Genomic DNA, 20083 nt, shown 5'->3' on the forward strand with positions numbered 1-20083 from the left:
TCAAATAGTGTTTTCCTGAGCATAGGTCTTACCTGCACCCTCCTGCCCTTGTACTAACATTCCTCCAAAGAAGTATTAATCTCTTCCATCACGTGCATACCTTAAGTTCGTAACATGAACACTCCTAACAAGGAACGATTCCCAAAGAAAAGAGGAATTATTCACATCATTTAGCTGCAGGCATCCAACTTGGGGAGCTATGTTGTGGTAACAGTCACCTGAGGTTTCCCAGCACTGTCATTTAATATAAAAAGGCTTCTCTACAAGGCATTCAAAACACCACATTTAGGTTCATGCTCTCCATCAAGCCCTGGAAGAGGTTCTCTGCTCTCTATTAATTATATGTGCAATGTAGCAACATTAGCCTCCTCCAGCAATTTGTGTTAGCTTGCATTGGCCTCCAGAATTTGCTGTGAAGTCAGCCAAACTTTATCCTTGTCAGACTATTTCTGTGAAACATTATACAGTTCTGTGATGTAACAAATTTGACAGTAGTGGTCTCCAAAGAATTCTTATGTACCAGAAAATTAAATATCTAGCAGCATACTTTTTTGCAGAGCATCTCGCACGTCACACGAAAACTCAAGTGAGCATCTGCACTTCTCCAGCATTCAAACTGGTAAGAAACAGATACACAAGGAAAGCTGGCTTAAGAACAGTGTCCTAAATTTTTCATTGAAGTCTTAGTAGCGGAAGAATTCTTAATAAATAACCAGTTATGAAAAACATAAAGGAACTGATTTTTGTCAAAGAATGAATATTGGTACATTATTTTGGCATATTACTACTCTGTAAACCAAACCTAACTGAAAGGTAGACTTGAGAAACACAACTATAATTTCTAGAAGATAGGCCTTTTCTAGCTACTTTGCCACACTCATTAGCAAGGCAGAAAGATGTGTCTTTTGAATGATCAGAACAGTTTCATTTTGATTTTCTTTGCATTCATAAAGGTGATAGGAAAAGTTTCAGTGGCTGCAGATAACTTTCCTGTTAGCTTGCTTGTGTCTCATCACTACAAACCCCACAAGCTCAACTTGCATATGGCACTGTGAACCTTCCACAGATGTCTCATTCTCTACAAAATGCCAAGAGACTATTGGTAAGTTGTAGAAACAAAGTATTCTAAATATGCTGTTGACCCCAAACCTTATTATAATATTTATTTCCAGACACCTGTGGGGAAGACCAGTTAGGTGCTAGATGCAATGGTGGCAACACATGGCCACATACCAGGTGACGGTAAAGAGCCTTTAGTATCTTCCCAGAAATCAGGTGATGCGTAGATGATGCAGACGAGGCACAGGAACTGCAAACTTTCCGTAACACAAGGGATAAAAAGGGTTTAAGAAGTCTGAAAAAAATAATTTTCTAACAGTGAACACCAGCTTCTGTTAAAATGATGAATTATATGCTCTTCTGTGTACATTATATGAGAGTATGGTGAACCCCTTTTTCTTAACTGTAATTCAGTACTTGTGAACCTGTCTTACTACTGTTGATACGAGGAAGATGATATGAGGAAGACTGTCTTATTACTAATCTGCAGTATGTCAATCCACACCAAGAGGACAAAATACATTTATAGTTTCTAGTTTCATCCTGGAGTGAATCATTTCAATTTCATTCATTTTCACTTCAAAGAAATAATATGGATTTGCCATACTGAAACAATTTGTTTCCCTTTCATTTACACACTTATCTTTGAAGGCAAGATGAAATATGACACAGGAAGTCATCTCACTTTACAGCTGTTATACATGCTTTATAATTTACTACAAACTGGAATCATCAGTTGTAACATCTTCCAGCCCTTCACCTTACTCTGATCTACCAAAGTTTTAAAATCAGTTTTCATCTAAATATACATTAAATCCTTCCCTTAAAAAAATGGGGATGAAATACAACCTGAATGGGAACAGCAACTATGCATACACATATACACAGTGTTTCACCCAGATTTAGTTTTCCTACCTATTAAATCAAAATCAAAAATACTCTTGTAAAAATGCAAAGAAAAAATAACCCTCACTCTCTAAACAAAACATTAACATCACTAGTTAAACTGAAAAAAATAATTAAAATCGTCCAACATTAGTGAGTCTTCATAAATACTCATTTACAGAGAAAACTGTCCTGTTACTGATATTGTAATAAGAATAATTTTAAAAAGCCAAGCGAAGTAATTCTTAGAAGTGAATTTTATCAGATAAAAAACTTATTAATATGCACTGAAGAACACAACTGCTGTATGGAAACACCCTAAGGCACAGTTAAGATTGACTGTATGCCTTAATACTATGTACTCATAATTTACTCCTAATTTTTTCAAATGTCCAAACACATGACTAATTTCTAGGCTCTAAACAGCTTGTTACAGAAACAGTAACACATTACTTCCTTTTGAATTAATTGCTCTTTTAAATAAAATTATTTTTTAACTCCATTATCCAAATTTTGATGGCATAAAGAGCGAGGGCGTCTGATAAGTTAATGTGAAGTTGAACATGTAATGTCAAATCACATGGGAAGTCAGTATAAACCCACACACAAATCCTACACATTTGAAAAGTTGAGTCTCTCAGACAAAACTCATGTTCTTCAAATTCATAAGGGCTTTTCAGGATTTTTCCAGTCCAATTTAATTGTAACCACTTAAAAATAAATCTGCAAAACAAACAAAAAATTTCCTCCTCTCAATTCTACATAGGAGGACATGAAAGAAAATAATTATTTTAACTTCAAAATGTTTCACTCACTTTAAAAGACTATAGTTCTAGTCATTAACTAAAAAAAAAAAATTTAAAAAAAAAAAATCATGCATGTTCATCCTCCCCCCCCCAAAATAGGTATTTCGTAGCTTAAGAAAATCCCCTGATAGGTTTAGAGTTAAATTTTCAGGAAAAGAAGAAAACAAAACACCCACATTTGATTTTAGCTTCTGAAGTATATCAGAGAATTAATCTTTGCAAATAGTGGATCAACTTCAACCCAAAGACATACTGACAAATCTTACTTTTTAAAGCTTTAACATAGGAGTTGAACAAAACTGCAAGTATCACGCAAGTCACACAGTCAAGGAACTGTGAGAGCCAAAGTTGTTTTCATTTGCAAAACACTGTCAATATCAAGAAGAGTCATGAAATCTATAATCTTGCTTCTAACTAGCCTGGGACGTAACAATTCTCATTAGTTCAGTCTCCAAGTCTGGAGACGAAAGTAAGGTTTTTTGGGTAGTCAAATGCCCGTGGATCATTGAAATATTGCACATCATTGGGAAGGGTGCTGAAGACAAAACAGTGCTGTTCTGTCACTCTGTAACAGCTTGGTGCACCCATTACTCAAGTGCTTGTGTACAGTTTTGGTCTCCACACCTCAAGGAATACATAGTAGAGTCACAAAAGGTACAGAGATCACCTAAAATCATAAAAGCAACAGAGTAGGTGGAATCAAAGAGGAGATAGTTGAGAGGGCTATGCTTGACATTCACAAAATCTTTGAGTGGAAAAGGTGAATGCAGCATTGTTATTCACCAGATCCCACAATACTGGAACTAGAGGACACAAACTAGTAAAAGAACTGTCTAAACAGATAAAACTACTTTCTTTATTTAGTGGCAAATGAACTGTTAGAATTTGCTGCCACTAGAAGCTGTGAAAGCAGTTGGTAACAGCCCAATCAGAGAAGGACCTTAGATAAACGAATAGACAAGAAATTTATGAATGTATACTAACAGTATCAGAGGAGTATTAGGCAAATGGAACACAGAGGATGGCCAAGCTCACAGGCTCTCTCTGACCAGCACCTCCTGCTCTCAGGGTCAGAGACAGGACACAGGTTGAGGTGCCCCTTGATCTGACTCAATAGGGGACTTATGTTGTTAATGAGAATGCAGCTTGATTAGCCAAGTTTGCAATTTGCCATTAAAAGAGACAAGATAATTTAACTGAACAGAATACAGATTTAGAAATCAATATTTAATACACCTTCCATCACTGCTGTTATTCCCCAATACAATCAACAAAGAAAATGGTATGAAGAAAGGTAATGAAGCCACTACTTTACTGATCACTAGTGATGTTACTTACAGTATCTAAAATTTCCGAGATCTTCATTACATTTCCAGTGAAGTATGGACATATTTGTCCCAATCTTACATATGAAAAACAAGCATGAAAGTACAAAGCTGTAAAAATTACTTTGTGGTAAAAATCAAAACCCAAATGCAGAATCCCGTGTTTTACAAAGACCACTCTTTCTCTCTTTTAGAAGACTTCACAAGTAATAAAATAACTGCTTCCAGTAGCAGCCTGAAAATGAGAAAACGCACATGGCTTTCCTACAATTAACCCTGCTGTAAAAACCACGATCTTTTAAAACATTTTTCACTTGCACTGATTTTTCTTTTCTGAACATGTTGTATTTTTGGTGATCTCTCTCTTCCATTGCTTTCTTTCGTTCACTCACTCATTTCTGTCAGTTGAAGATGCTTATGCATGCTTTCACATGTCTTATTTCCTATAAATTTGATTCTCTATAGCACCTAATTTGTTAATTTTTATTTATTGGTCTATTCAGCTTGATTTTTCATTTTCAATTGTTTCTGTCCTATCTTTTTCCATACCAGGACGTGAATATTCCTTTCACAGAAAACTATTAGAATATTCCTAGAACAGAAAACTATTTAAAAGCTGCATCAATTGGAACCATCAGCCTAATCATCCAACTGAAACTGAGATGAGAAAGAGCAAGTACAGTCCAAGATAGAGAAGCTTAAGTTCAACACCAGTTCTACAAGCTTCTTTTGAGAAGAAAAAGAACACTGAATAAAGCAGTTTATGACTTTACCATTCATACACTGACTTATACCTTTAAAAAGTGCTACATGGAAGGTAACATGAGGTTTGTGAACAAAGAATCAAGTTTGACCACAGACAAATTTGCTTTACTATAAAACTCCTAACGTCATCCAAATTATTCCAGAATTGAGACTGGCCCAGTATTGGTTGACAGATGGCTTTATAAACTTAGAAACTGAAAAGTGAATCCACATCAGTGTATTACTTGGTTTTACATATACAATTTGAATATTCATAATGTGTAATTGTAAGCATGGTACAGTGTTCCAGATACACATCAACAAACCATGCCCATTATCTGCTGAGAAATAGGGAAAAAAAAAGAAAGGCTTTGTACAGCGGCAGCAAACAACTTCAACAGATGGCCATCACTGATCAACAAACTAAAATAAACCAGAATTCATACAAATTTGGCCAAACAAGCTTTCCTTTTATAAAAGCCTGTCTTTGGAAATATATATGGCAAGTTTTCACAGTTAATTCTAGCTTTTGGAGTGTAACAGAAATCACAGAAGAGGATTTAAAGAAAAAGAGTGTTGAAGATGCCTTTTAAACACAGATTTGTCTTACGCAACATTAACTATAAAATACAACTTGCTGTAGAATTATTATGAACAATTTGATAATTTAGTGTTTAGATATATCTTTATGTATCACTGTCAAGATGAATAACTGCTAATAATTTTCACCTATGTCAGATCTCTTTTATGAGGTGAAACAGCTTGAAAACAAACCTGGAAACAATTTACAGTTTAAGAAACTCACAATGAATACATCAAAATTTAGAAAACATAGAAATTCTAACCATAATAATAAGCAGGGGTTTTTGTAGTATGTCAAATGTGAGAAATAAGTAATCTAGATCTCTTAAAAAGTTAATTGTTTCTTCTAAACCATAAGCCAAAAAATAAGAAAAGAATATACAATACTTTCTTATAATTCATATGCAACAAACTGGAATGTCAGGTGCGCTCTCACATTTCTCAGGTATTTTTATACAAGCAATATTGACCCCTCTACACACGCTTTTTCAGACAAATATTCATTTCCAGAGGATGAGCTGTCTGGCAGGTTGTCATTGACAGCTGAAATGCACACTAGCTTTTTTGCTTTTCCTCAAAGCAGAATTGGGCTCTTTAGGTTAGAATAACTGAAATTGTTATGGCAGAGACAGAGAAGGAATTTGAGAAGAAAAAAGCTGCCTTGATAAAGTTCTTTATGAAAAATGTTATTTATTATGCCTGTAGAGAAATGAGCTTCTATATCACTAGGACCACATTTGGAGCTGAAATTAGAAGTGTAAACTTAAGATCAAAAGTATACACAACCTGAAATTAAGAAAGCGATTTTTTAAATCAATAAATACTCTGTCCCAGACAAGGCAGTAGCTTTCTTGATCCTGTGTAGATGATCTACATTATTTGAAAAATTTGAGACTATCACCTTACCTTAGAAAAAGAAAAAAATGCCAGATTGAACACATACTTCAAAAAAGATGTTTAAACACTGATAGACAGAAAGATAATCGAGCAGGACCTAGCCACTAAAACGGAGACTTCGGGAAATCATTTCCTTGTACTTCACAAAGTTAAAAAGCAAGGTATTGGAAACATACCAATAAAGATCCCTCAGTATGATCACCTTCTACCAGAAAGAATGATTAGACCTTCTCCTCACCCCCGCAAAATAACCCAGAAAACTGCACGCCTGCAGTGAAAACTGATTTGTGGAAATAACATCAGTGAAAACCCTCAAAGGTCTGGAGTGGCATTTCAAAATTGCTTTTTTACGTATCTCTGGACATTACATTATCACTGTATTACACACAGCATTAGAATTAGGAAAAGATTTTAAGATTTCAGTTATCCAGAAATTAAGAAAAGCTAATTTGTATTGTGTAGCAAGGTTTTGTTTTTTTCCTGAACTCTGAAACATCAGCATATCTGCACAGTTAGAAATAAAATATTTACACAACAGTCAATGTTTCCCAAAGCACAGTACAAATAAAATAACTAATCAACATGTTGCCTATGCAACCATTTGTATTTCTTAAGTGCTGTAACTAAGGTAAAGATGGTTTCAGTTGCTCAAGTTTAATCATTCCATTTGCAAGAAACCCTTTTGTAAGGAAATTAGTGATTTAGTGAGGAAAAATTTTTCAAATGCTTTTCAGACCGACTGAAGGCCTTACCACAGCTCCTGCCAGCAACTCTTAGTCTATGTTTTTCAGTTAGGTCAGTGATGTAGTAAGGTTGCATTTTAACTTAAAACAATGCTCAAAAACTTCTTTTGGGTGCCCGTGTGCTTCTTCTGAACACCACCATTCTCTACTGGGGGAGGGAAGAGGATGCAGAATTACTTGCGTAAGTCAGTGATAAATTAGATCTGCAAACACTGCTTTCTCCTCAGTTTATTTCAAGTACCTGAGACAGTGCTTCAACTGTTTTTTCCTCAAGAGTTAACTCCTCACTTGTTTCAACATCTTCTTAAATTGAACCACATTCTGAATGCCTTTTGTCAAGTTATTATCCACTAAGCTTCCACCAGGCACAGGAAAACTGCAAAATGGGTATCTACTATAGGTAAGGATGTCAGAGACCTACTGGGGCTGAAAGTGAGACATTGCTGCTTAATCAGCGGCTAATTTCAATGAGTAACTCTCCCAAGTGGAAAGAAAAATAAAATGACCGCACCATCACCAATACAAAGCACAGGTGTCTGAGGCTGCCTGACCAAGAACAGAATTAAATAAAAAGACTTGTCTAGCCTATACTTGAAAAATCACATCACTTGTCACTACCTGTGAAATAATTGTGCACAACTACCAACACTTCTTAGTTTAGAACTACATTAGTACTGAAACATTTACTCTTATTACATTTTACTTTTTTCAATGCTCAGCAGACAGGGTCTACAATTTAATTTGTCTCCACTCAGGCAGAGGATTACAAATGGTGTAATCATTAGCAGCAAAAACTGTTGAAGCAGTGAACAAAAAAACCACCCAATATCATCAATGTTTAATAAAAGAAAAGGCAAGAAATTCTCTCTGCACTGATAAATACATTTAATACATGAGTACACACCTTCTGAAGTAAAAATAATTCTACACCATGTTTTCTATAGCAGCCAAGTACTTTAAGGTAAAACACAGAGCACTTAGACATATTATACCACTACTAATGCAACCTACTAGTATTAGAACACCTCAACATTTTTCAATGTAAAACAAATTAAAAAACAGGAAAAAGAATATGCTTAAATAACGTCCCACATTTACAGCACTATTCTACAGGCATCTATCAGTTATTTTAATAGAAACATGCTTTAGGACCAAAATTTCATGCAGTAATAATTAATTAGTATTTCCCTTTGATTAGTCACATTATAATATCTCAAGAAGAGATAAGACAATAAAATAGTAGCGAATGCAGATAAAAAAATCAACTCCTTTCCCCTTTCATTATCTTTTGCAAATTCTGATATTACTGACAAAATAGCATTACATTTCAAACTATAAATTGATCTGGTCAGGCAAATACTCCCCCAGTTAAAACTCAGCATCATCCAATGGGAGATGAAACATGGAAAACAAATTGGGAGTTTCCTTCTGATTTAATGTACCATCTCTCTACTTGCTCTCTCTATAGCAAAAACAACAAACCAGATGATTCTGTAAACCTGGGAAGTCTAGTACACAAGCACAACATACACTAGGAATAACAGTTTCACTAAAGAAGTTTAAACAGAAAAAAAGTAAGTCTTTTAAACTTTTATTATAGTGACACCTTGTGGCTACATTTGACTTATTCTGAAACCTCTCAAAATTTTTCATTTTTTTGTTATTGCTTGAACGAAATTCATAAAAATTTGTGGTCTAGGACTAAGTAAAAAGATGAAGCCGCAAAACAAAAATGAAAGGAAGACAGAAGTGAGAAGGATAAAACAGAAAACAGCATTGCCCATTCAAAGATCTCTAGAAGTATTAACATATACTTAATGTATTTGCACTTTTTAATCCCTAAAAAGAGACGTGGCTTAGAATCACAACTCTGACTGCTATCTAAATTTGAAATCTGTCCGTTTTGTTTTTTTTTTAAATGAACTATTGTTGCTAACCCATAGTCAAACTGATATCCACATGGGATATGAAAAATAGCCCACAAGCAGCTCTTTTATGATTTTTAATCACTGATTTCTTGAAACACAATACAATTCAACATTGTCAGGACCACGGACTGAGTAAGTGATATGTAAGAATTACCCTGTTAATATAATCAAGAAGATGATATTCATTTTTTCAGGTCAATGACAGTGTAAACAGTTGGCTTGATTAACAATTGCATGTTAAAATCACTTGGAAATAGAGAAAAATATTCACTTCAAAAATCAGTAAGAAACCACACAAGGAAAACGCACACACAAGCATTCTCTTCTACACTGCCTAACTATTAAAACAGGAAGCTGGAACAACTATGAACCTAAGACTTGTTCTTAAGTTTGACAGGAACTTCCTTACGTTATTTTCTGTCTCCCATCTTTCCTCTAAAGGGAGTCTTCAGCTCTGAATGAAAATTGCTATATAAGTGCAAACAATGAAACCAGGATGAAAATAAATTCTAGAAAAATGCAGTACCATTTTAAAAAACAAAAAAAGCTACCCTGTACTCCCACTCTCTTATTTGCTTTCTCTGCATAGTATATGGCTGTTCAATTTTTAAAGGTGCTGGAATAATGTCCTGAAAAGCATTTAAAAAAAATAAATAAACAAAACTCTAAAATACAACTATGTCAATAAAAAGCCCAGGTATTATACCTAGCATTTTCTTTTACTAAAAAAAAAACCTCAAAATACAGCAACACTCTCTCACCTGTTATACTAAACTTCAATGCCTAAGAAATATTCTTCCTTGTACAAATTGGCTTGTATAACTAAATCAGGGATTACATTCCACATATCACAAATAAATTATCTTCTGTGTGTGAGAAAGCATAAACCATCTTCTTATCTCCTTTTCATTATAGAATTTCAGAGTCTTTGGTCCTTTTACTTTCCATCTAAAAATCTAGACAAAGGTTATGGCTGGAAAAAGTTATTCTGACCTTATTAAAACATAGACTTGAGCATGTAAGTAAGTAACAGGCAAAAGAAAAGAGTGTAAATAACATTATCATGTTACTTACCTGATTCTGTCTGATCAATTTGGCTTGATACATGCTTTGCCAAGTACAAATTTTCATGGGAAGCACAATAAAACCCCTAACTAACACTATTGTGAATATTCTACAATGCTCCATATATCAAAAAAATCAGTCATGATAAAGACTATAACACACGTAATACAATAAATGGCTTATTAAGGAGATTGAACAGGTCTTAAATCATTGTGGAATAAATTACTTATTTTATTTAACAATTAACAGCCAGAAGGTTGCATTTTTTTAATGCAGCTAGTGTGAAAGAGGCATTTATTGCAGATTTGAAATTGGATAGATTTACTTAAGAGAAAAGTGAAAGGTTTTCAAAAAACAAACAAAAAAAGCAACCTGCATACATGCAAATAGAAGATACATTCTGTCAATTTTTAATGCCCATGGAAACATTTGAATAGCTTTTTAAAACTCAGGTGAACACGTTAGTTCAGCCCTTGACAGCTCTTACCTTGCAGAACTAATATTTATGTGAAAGGTAACTCAAAAAGGCAACTAACCTTGCCTAATGTTACAGGACTCATATGCCCTTCATAATCTATGTTTGAACAATTGCTCTAGTGTATCAGACACAAACAGGCTGTCCTTCAACAACGTGTACAGAATTTTGGCATGTTCTACTCCCTTGCTTTGAAAAAGCGTGTAAATAAAAAAAACACCCAATAACCCTTGTCTCCAATTCTTTGTTGCTCCTCGAAATGTCATCCTATACAGTGATGCCATAAAGTGCTCTGAGATAAAATAAACTTTCTTTAAAATAAAAATCCCAAAACACCACCTATCGCAAACCTATACTGGTAAAAATCTGAACTGTGAAAGACACCTAGTCCATCATCTTCTTCTGAAAATGCATACAAACCTTCAAAAAAATTGCTGTGTGCTTCCCTAAGTGGTTGCTTGCAGAGAGATTATCTGCATTGCTAAGACAAAAAGGGAATAAATGTTAAAACTAATGGCAAGAAGACAGAGCAAAGCACGATGCTTGCAATGCACTCCTCAGTTCCATTGTCCATAAACAGGAAAATGTTAGTACTGGGGCTTGTCACACTGACTCAAGAGTATACAACAGAAGCAGTGTTGAGAAATATGAAAACATAACTAGTTTTGGACGTAAAGAATGTATTGATTAACCTAGTGCTAATAAATATGAGTGATTTGCCAAGTTACGTTATAGTCTTCCATCAAAAATTGAAACACTTATGTCTTCAAATGAAATAAATGAGGTTTTTTCTCATTATCTGTTGATAATCTGATAACAATTTCTTTCTAGACAGAGCATATAAAACACTTAAAACATATCTGCCCTTTGATAAACATGTATAACTTATCTATAAAAGAAGAATATCAAATATTAAAAGAATACATTCTGACATAATCTCGTATTAACTCATATTTTAAGTCTGTGCTCATAACACTGGAGATCATATATTTTTTAGATGACAAAAACCTGTTACATATTTTAGGATTTCTTTTTGTGTATGTTAGTATCCTAGAGATAACTAGCTTAACTCATTTAAGCAAACAAAGCTACTTTAAATACATGATCACAAAAACCTGAAATTAGAGACAGAAATAATGTTTAGTACTCCTTGCCTACTTCTTTCTAAACAGAATATTAACTAAAAGCCAGACCAATAAAAGTCAAATACCAATATGTATCTGTACATAGCCCCCTCCCCCACTCAAAGCCTCTCTTATAGAGGTTATCTGGTCCAAACCCCTGATCAAAGCAGAGCCAACCTTCAAGTTAGACCTATTTATATTAAAAAAAAATACAAAGTTCTTAAAGTGGAACTCCTTAAAAATTTGTTAGCAGTTTTAGGTCTCTGTTTACATTTTAAACATCCTTTTCTTCTTATTTACAGGAAAAAAATACATAAGAACAATAAATTATAGCTGCAGTACTTTTACTTTTGACTAGCAAATGTACTCTTAATATAATTCAGGTTTCAATTCACTGATGTAAAGAGAGATTATAGAACGGCCTTATCTAAACTACACTGAATTATTATGTTGACTCAACTGAGAACTCATATTGCCTTAAGGTTACTGCTCCTTAACAATAAGTACTCATAAACTTATACTGCTACATGACTTTCTCTTCAGCTCTTTCACTCACTCTTCAAAGTAGCTGCACCTCCAGGGAATTCCCTACCACTTTGTGGATATGATAACAGAGATTTATAGAAAGTAACAGGTTTACTGGGGATCATGGAGTCAAACAGGAAAAATTAGAGGACTATGTGATAAGGAAATCTGTGTTGTAGTGGTACCTGGACAACTGTATACTTCAAATATCTGCTAAAATAAAACTGCAAGGGGGAGGTTTCCAGGTGTGCTCCTGCATTCATTTAAGTGGATAATACATAGCTATGCATACAAAAACAGCACATGAAATTAATTCCCTCCTGATAATCTGCTCCTCCAATAGAGGGCAAGAGATCACTGGAGAGCTAGAATATACAAGAGGTCCTTTTGTGCCAAAAAATGAGTTGGGTACCACCTAAAACTCTGGAATAACATTCTCCCATTCACCCTTCCCTCTCCATACTTTCAGGCAAGGCTACAAAGAGCCTTCACCAAAACAGAACCATGATGCTCTCAAAACAGCACACACACAGATGAAGACAGCTGAGGTGGGGGATGACAAAGAGATAATATGTTGTTGCAACAGAAAAATCACTTTTGGACAAGTCTTTGGATGAGGCCAAAGAATGGTTGCCCTTTTGAAAGAAGATTAAGGAAAGTCCTACCGTAACACCCTAGACCTCTTCAAATCTTCTTGGTAACATGACAGAAGGAAAAAAGCTGTGCTTACTAACAATCTGTCCACTTTGCACCAAGTTAAGGTCACACACACACAAAAAATATATCCCCAGAAAATGTTAAATACCTACAAACTCCATGAGGCATTTCATCATTGCTAGATGATTTATCACAGGTACCTCCAAGTAAAAATTTGTCAGATATACACACAAACTAAGGGACAGCACCAACTATTTCAGAAAGAGAAAACAGTAAAATCAGAATCATAAAACTTACAGGGAAAAGGTGAGGATGTATTTGTTTGTATCAGGAAAAATAAACTTCAGGTCAGTTATATTCGGTATGAACTTAGTAAAAGATAGGGAGGCTGAGAAAGTTATCTGAGAAGGAGACACACACAAGTGACCCACCAGACTATTTCCCCATAGACTACAACTGCTTGCCAGCAATCCCATGCTGCAGAGCAGTAAAGATCAGAGAAAGAGATCATTCTTTGGGAAAAAGAAAGCACTTCCCCTCCTTGAGGATTCCAAGAGTTGTTCTGCTGATTAAACAGTTTGTGTCTACAGAATAATTATTACTATACAGGGCATTTCCTCTTTGGGTCTATGACCCGAAACCTAATGATGATAACATCTTTGGAATCTACACATTGTAGCCTCTCTATCAATGAGCTTAATTCAGTTTTTGGATAAGACAGCTTCAATATGATTATAAGCTTTTTCCAGAATTCCCAGCACCTAGAGTAAAAAGACATCACCACCTTAATAATGATTAAATCCATCTAGCTGCTTTGGTTTACACAAGGCATTGCTCAAACCTCCTTAGCCCCAACTCTCCCCTTTCACTCTTTCAGAATTGTTTAAAACACACTTTCAATGAAACAGCAGAAAATATATAAAAGATATTAAAATACATTTCCAAGTTCTATAGCAAGTATGTAAACACATTTTAAACATTTTGGTGGTCAAGGAATGATGTTTACTACTGAGTGAAAAAAACAAATCAACTGCAAGAGGAAAAGTGAGTATGACTAAAAAAACAAAAAAGGAGAAAGAGATACAGAGTTAGAGATGGAAGCATCACAATTTTCAAAACAGGATACCTGCAATTTATCACCTATATTTATAGCAAAAGAGCATCCATCAAGATAGACAAATGTTCTTTAAGATAGCTAATGAAAGTTGTGTATATTATACATTATCAGAAATACATAATGCAGTAGCAAAATCCAGCAACTTCTCCTGGTGTCTACATTATTTAATGACAGCCATGCAACATTACATTGATGAACTAACCTGCAGACACGGGCAGGAAAATACAGGTTCTGCCAGGACCGACAGAGGTATTTAGAGTGATCAATAACCCGAATCCAGTCTAACTCGTCCATGGACACCTCAATGTAGTAGGAATACGATCTGTGGATTGTCAAAAAAACCTGGTTAGAATACAAGCAGTCACATTTCAGGTATTAAATTTCACCCTTTCTTCTGGATTTTCAGTTGTTTTGAAAAGAAGGCTATTTGTTCCTACCCACAGACCTGTATCTAAGATACCTAAAAGAGATCCCTATTTTCAAACTAGCTTTGAAGATAAATTCACATGCAGTTACATGTTTTCAGAATGACTTAAAACATCCTAACACTCACAATCTGCAGTAATTAGATGAGGCCGTGGTCCCTCAAAAAATGCAACGGAGACTTTCAATTCAAAAATAATAATCTGTATTCCTTCTGCATGAAATAAATCTAAAACACCAGTGATACAGTTATTATTTCTATTCCCATATCAATAAAGAAAAATAAAAAACATTTAGCAGATCAAAGATACACATTCAAACCCTTCACTTGAAAAAAACAAATTTACTTTATCATCATTTTCTCACTGATGCTGTTCTTTACTTCTATCCCTTTCAGTTGTTTACGATACATTAAGCCTGTCACTACTTACATATCCCAAAATTACCTCATCAAAATTAAAAAAAAAAGGTCATCAACAGAATCTGTGTCTTCCTCTTGCTTATCAATTATGTTTAGCCTATAGTTTGCTGTTAGGAGAAAGAAAACTCATACCTAAAAGGCAGAACTATTTCCATATTATACCTACAACAGTGATACTCAGAAAGAAGTAGGAACTCCACCTGTGGATCAGCAAATCATGAAACACGTTTCAGAGTATTTTTGCTCTTAATATATTAGTCTGCAACATACACAGGCATTTCAACAGCACCATGTTAGTACTTATCCTCCTTTCACACTGATTTCTAGAATAAGAGCTGCTCTTCCAGAGTTCTACATGACACTTTTTGTTAAACATTAAATGCCTTATTAATATTCACAACCCATATAAATACACTGTGTTTTAGCAACATTATTATTACTAGCCTATGCATATTTAACTGAAGTAGGCTCCAGCATTTTAGAGTTTGAGCAGTTTGGATCCAGAAGTTTCTGTCTGTCCTCTGTGTGGTGAGAATTTAGGGGTTCTCACATCACCATTGCTAGAATAATGTAAATTTGTAACCAATAGGCAACATGCTTTTTTTTTTTTTTTTTTTTCCTTTGCTTGGTACCTTCAGAAACCATCTCAAAAATATAGTTCCAATACCATACACAACATTATGCCTTTTATTTTTCTTAAGGATAGCATCTTTTTTGGAGAGCTAATTTGGACAGCTAGTCTCCTTAGCACTTTCACATCTAAAGATTCATTTGTTAATAACACCTCTAAACCAGAAGTGCAAAACATGCCCATTAGTTTGTATTTGATTCTGTTAAGAATGTACATTATCTATATAAAGATATCCATTAGACCAGAGCTTCACAGAGACAGTTTTTAAACTACTCATTCATTTTAAGATGTTCAACAGGAATCTACCATGTGCTTGTACAGTTGCTAAAACATCTCTTTTGGAGACATTATTCAGGTATCCCATGAGAAAGATGCAGACAAGTGGCTGGTAATTCTTACACTAAAAAAGCATATAGGTTGGAAAGGATTTATAGAAAAAGCAAGGACAATCTTAGAGCAAGTTCCTTAAGGTCTTGACTGGTAAAGTTCTGCATACATCCAAGGGCTGATATCCATAACCTCTCTGTGCAAACTCTTCCCAATTTCAACTACCCCATTATGAACTATCTTCCTAATATTTTAATTGGAATTTATCTCGTTGCTTGTGTCCACTGCTCTCTGCCCTCTCAGCACACAGCTGTAAGAGGAGTCTGGCCCTGTATTCTCTATATTCTTCCATTAAGTAGGCGAAGACAGCATTAAGTTCTCACTTCTACGTCTTCTCCTCTTAAAACAGCAAGTTCTTTCAGTATCTCCTTGTACATCGTGTCCTCAGGCTCTTATCTTGGTAACCTGTTGAACTCACTCCAGTATGTCAGTATCTTATACTGAGGAGCCTACAACTGGACAAAATACTCCAAATGCTTCCTTTTCCATTTATCTTAGACAGTTGAGCTCCTGGGGGAAAAAAACCTGACAGTTCAGTACTATACCTGATAAGAAGCAAAAAAAAGTCCAACAGCAAACTTTTCACAGAAAAACAAAAAATTCAGGATAACACAGAAACTAGATACTAAACCACTGTACCCTCAGTATTTTATGGGGACAAAAAACTCAAGAGGTCCATCTTGTCTGATATTCTGCCAGCAACACTCATTTGTTCTACAAATTTCAGAGGAAAGGCATAGGACACCAAGCAACAGATATTTTTTTAATAAGTTGTCCCAAGGAGAAGGGTTTTTCCCTAAGTTTCAGCAGCTTTTATGTCTTGCAGATGAGGGCCATTTTACTAGTTACTAGCTCTCTAAAAATTGCTAGAGAACTCCTCATTATCAATATAGCTCTAATACTTATCCAATTTTATAAAATTGGTTGATAATTGGTTTAGAAATTTGGTTGATCTTCTGGGACAAGTAGTATAATATTGTATGAAGTAGTTCCTTGTACCTTCAAAGTTTTACTTTTCAATCTTCCCAAAAGAAAGAGAGGAGAAGCATAAATTTCAGTTGAACTGAATCAGAAGTACTTGAAACAATAGCTAAAAATTCATGCAGTTTGTTTTGAATTATTAATAACTGAAATTAATATTTTAAAAAGAATTTACAAAAAATAAAACCAAAAATCAATAAAACATTAGTACACCCTGTTATAAAAATAACACAGCTTAGTTAAGAAAACAAAATGCAACTCTTGCATTTCTAAACTGTTAGTCTGGATGTAATATAAAATTAATCTTTTATCATAAAGGTAATAATGTGTTGAAAGTATAAGCAGCTTGTTTTATTGTTTTTAATAGAAAATTGCTTATGAATACCTGCATGAGCTGTCTACTAAACAGTAAAATCTTTGTCATGGCAAGTTATAAAACTAATATATTCAATGTGTCTGATAAAAAGAACCTTGCAATTTTCCTACTTAAGCAGCCACTCAATTGTTCAAATATGCATAATTTGATCTTTCATGCATTCCATAATAATCTAAAGTATCTGAGCATAAATTGGCTAAGGCATCTATGACAGTTCATACTTCACCAGTCTCACCATGAAGTGGCTTCTAATAACTACTGTAGTTAGTCAGTAATTCACATTCTAAATAAATATTAATATCTCTCAATTATTGTCAAAGTGGGGTATTTCTTGACAATTTTGTTATATTGAAAAAATCTGAACAAACATTCCTTCAATGTCAAGGGGAGGTTTAGACTGGACATTAGGAAAAAATTTTTCACAGAAAGAGTGGTCAGACAGTGGAATAGGCTGCCCAGGGAGGTGGTGGAGTCACCATCCCTGGATGTGTTTAAGGGTCGTTTAGATGAGATGCTGGGGGATATGGGGTAGGGGAGAACTTTGTAGAGTAGGGCTGATGGTTGGACTCGATGATCCCAAGGGTCTTTTCCAACCTGAATGATTCTGTGATTCTGTGAATGTAAATATGTAAAAAAATATGGTTTCTGCAAGAGGACTAGAATACTGTTTTTCAAACTAAAATAAAAGCAGTTGGAAACTAAGTGGCAAATAGAAAACAATTAAAACAATTTAAATTACATAAACTTTCATTAGTAATATAAACTATTTAATGAAGACAGAAAATACATTGAAGTATTATGAGGTAGTTTAATATCACAAAATATGGTCTTGTGTGTAAGTAAGCCAACCTACACTTAAAAACCCCAATATTTTCAAATAAAACTTGTCATCTCCAACACTGTATCATGTTGTTTCTATATAGCATTTTGATGAATATTTCGCACTGATATATTATTACCAGTATAAAATGCGTTACCTTCCCTTTTTATGGCAACTTAGCACCTACCGACTATCTCTGTCCCACAGGAGTATTCGTATGTGGTTGATTATCGATGGCTGGCCTAGTTTAATTTCAATTCCAGAACGGCAGTCATCGTCAATCGGGTGTCGAGAGAAGCCATGATCCAAGTCATAGTTCTGAGTATCCCCATCTAATAAAGCAGACTTCAGCTCGCCTTTTACAACCTGAGCTCCATACTTCATTGTTGCAATATTTTCCCCTGGTACTAAGAAGAAAAGGAAATAATTACTTAATTTTTACACTCTCATACTGCAAATTAGATGTTCTGAACATCAACTGTATTAGGTCAGAACAAAGATTTATTGCCAGTATCCTTTCTTGGCCACAACACATGCTCAAGAAAAAAACATAAATACAAGAAGAGTGGCATTTTAGGAATTTTGCTTCTTCCATTTCATTCAATGTTCCCCTAGGTCTTTTATGGTAATAATAATTAGTGGTAATTTACTAGTATGTACTATCTATATTCTCAGCCCCCTTCATGATTTTACAGAATTCTATTGAACCTTCCTCATTCAATCATCACTTTCCTCTTGGTTTTAAAGTTTTGGTCTATTTACACTCTTCTTGTGATCAACCTCTCACCATACCTCTAATAATTTTTTTACCCTTTCTTTCCCATTTTTTTGTTCTAATTTCACCTGGGTTTTTGAGTGGGTTTTGGGGGTTTTTTTGAAGTGGAAGGAAACTAAAAATCACATTAAATGCTCAAGATGTGGATGCATCATGAATTTGCAGGGTAGTATATCCAGTGGTATAGCTATACAAGCTATTTTGATAGGTATACAAGCTTCCTGTACTCTGCAAAGTTAAACAAACCTGAGTGAAACAGGAAACTTGGCTGCTTGGGCTTTGAACCAACACAGTAAAGCAAGTTTTTTATGCCACCATTTCACAGTAATAAACTTGTTATGTCCTAGGAACAGATGTGCCAACAAGATTAACCAGGGATAATGATCCCTAACTCCAACTACAAAACAATATATTGGTGAACCACCCTGTTAAAAAGACATTTTTAACAGTCTTGAGGAGAAACCCTAGAAAACATGATCTGAAAGCTAAATGATGAAAAGCTGCCCCTGAACTCTTCAGGCAGGTTGGCAACAGATGTTTGATTTTTAACAGGATGTTGAATTTAACATCTAAGGAACAGAACTTGAAGCGGTAAAATGTTAACTGCATTGTAGTATATCAGTTGCTCAACTATGAAAGTATAAGTGGTCATCAATGCTTCCATAAACAGAAAAAGTCCCAAGAGCCTGAAGTAGTACTAAACCAACACAAATTCAATTCTCTAAAAAGCTGTGATTTTGCCGAAGTTCAAAATTTTGCTATTAGGAGCATACTGAGACATAAATATGAAGAAAAAGAAGTCAGAAAACACCATTTAAATTTTTCAAATTTATCTACTGCACTGTCAACAGAATGCCTTGCATGACAAGACTTTAACAATATCTTAATATTAAACTCATATGTTTAAATATTACTATCTGTAACTTCTAAGAGAGAACGAAGGGGAGATGCAGCTCTGAGAAAGCACTTATTTTCAGGGCTCATCATACATTACTGACAGACTACAGTGCAGGCTCTTAAAGAACATTTAACTTTATTATTTGCTGTGGGGCAAATACTCTGTAAATCACACAGTAGATAACAATATCTTTCTAAAGCTCAGTGTTAGATATTCTTGGGAATTAACAGAGAGCACAGACAAAAGTCAAACAGAAAGCTTCTCACACTTTTCAGGCTTCTATTAATACAATCTTGGAAGACTTGTTTATACTATTTGGGCAAGCATGTAATGAGTAAGAGCAAAATCAAAAGTAGTGGAGAAAAGATGAAAATCTTCATGCAGTAGAAAACAAGTCACCATCAACATAAAACCATTTAAATATCATATAACCTGCTGC

The 20083-nt window shown here is 34.6% G+C and overlaps 1 protein-coding gene across 2 annotated transcripts in view; it reads right to left on the bottom strand.

The window, feature by feature from the left end:
* Positions 1 to 20083, bottom strand: part of BTBD9 (BTB domain containing 9) — a 135736-nt gene that overhangs the window by 105119 nt on the left and 10534 nt on the right. For both annotated transcript variants that reach the window (XM_074863482.1, XM_074863481.1), the window contains exons 6-7: positions 18159 to 18378; positions 14135 to 14254 (exon numbers count right to left, since the gene is read on the bottom strand). In XM_074863482.1, coding sequence (XP_074719583.1) covers positions 14135 to 14254; positions 18159 to 18378 — 340 coding nt within the window. The remainder of the gene's footprint in view (positions 1 to 14134; positions 14255 to 18158; positions 18379 to 20083) is intronic.

Source organism: Strix uralensis, chromosome 3 (assembly GCF_047716275.1).
Source record: "Strix uralensis isolate ZFMK-TIS-50842 chromosome 3, bStrUra1, whole genome shotgun sequence".
Lineage (NCBI taxonomy): Eukaryota > Metazoa > Chordata > Aves > Strigiformes > Strigidae > Strix > Strix uralensis.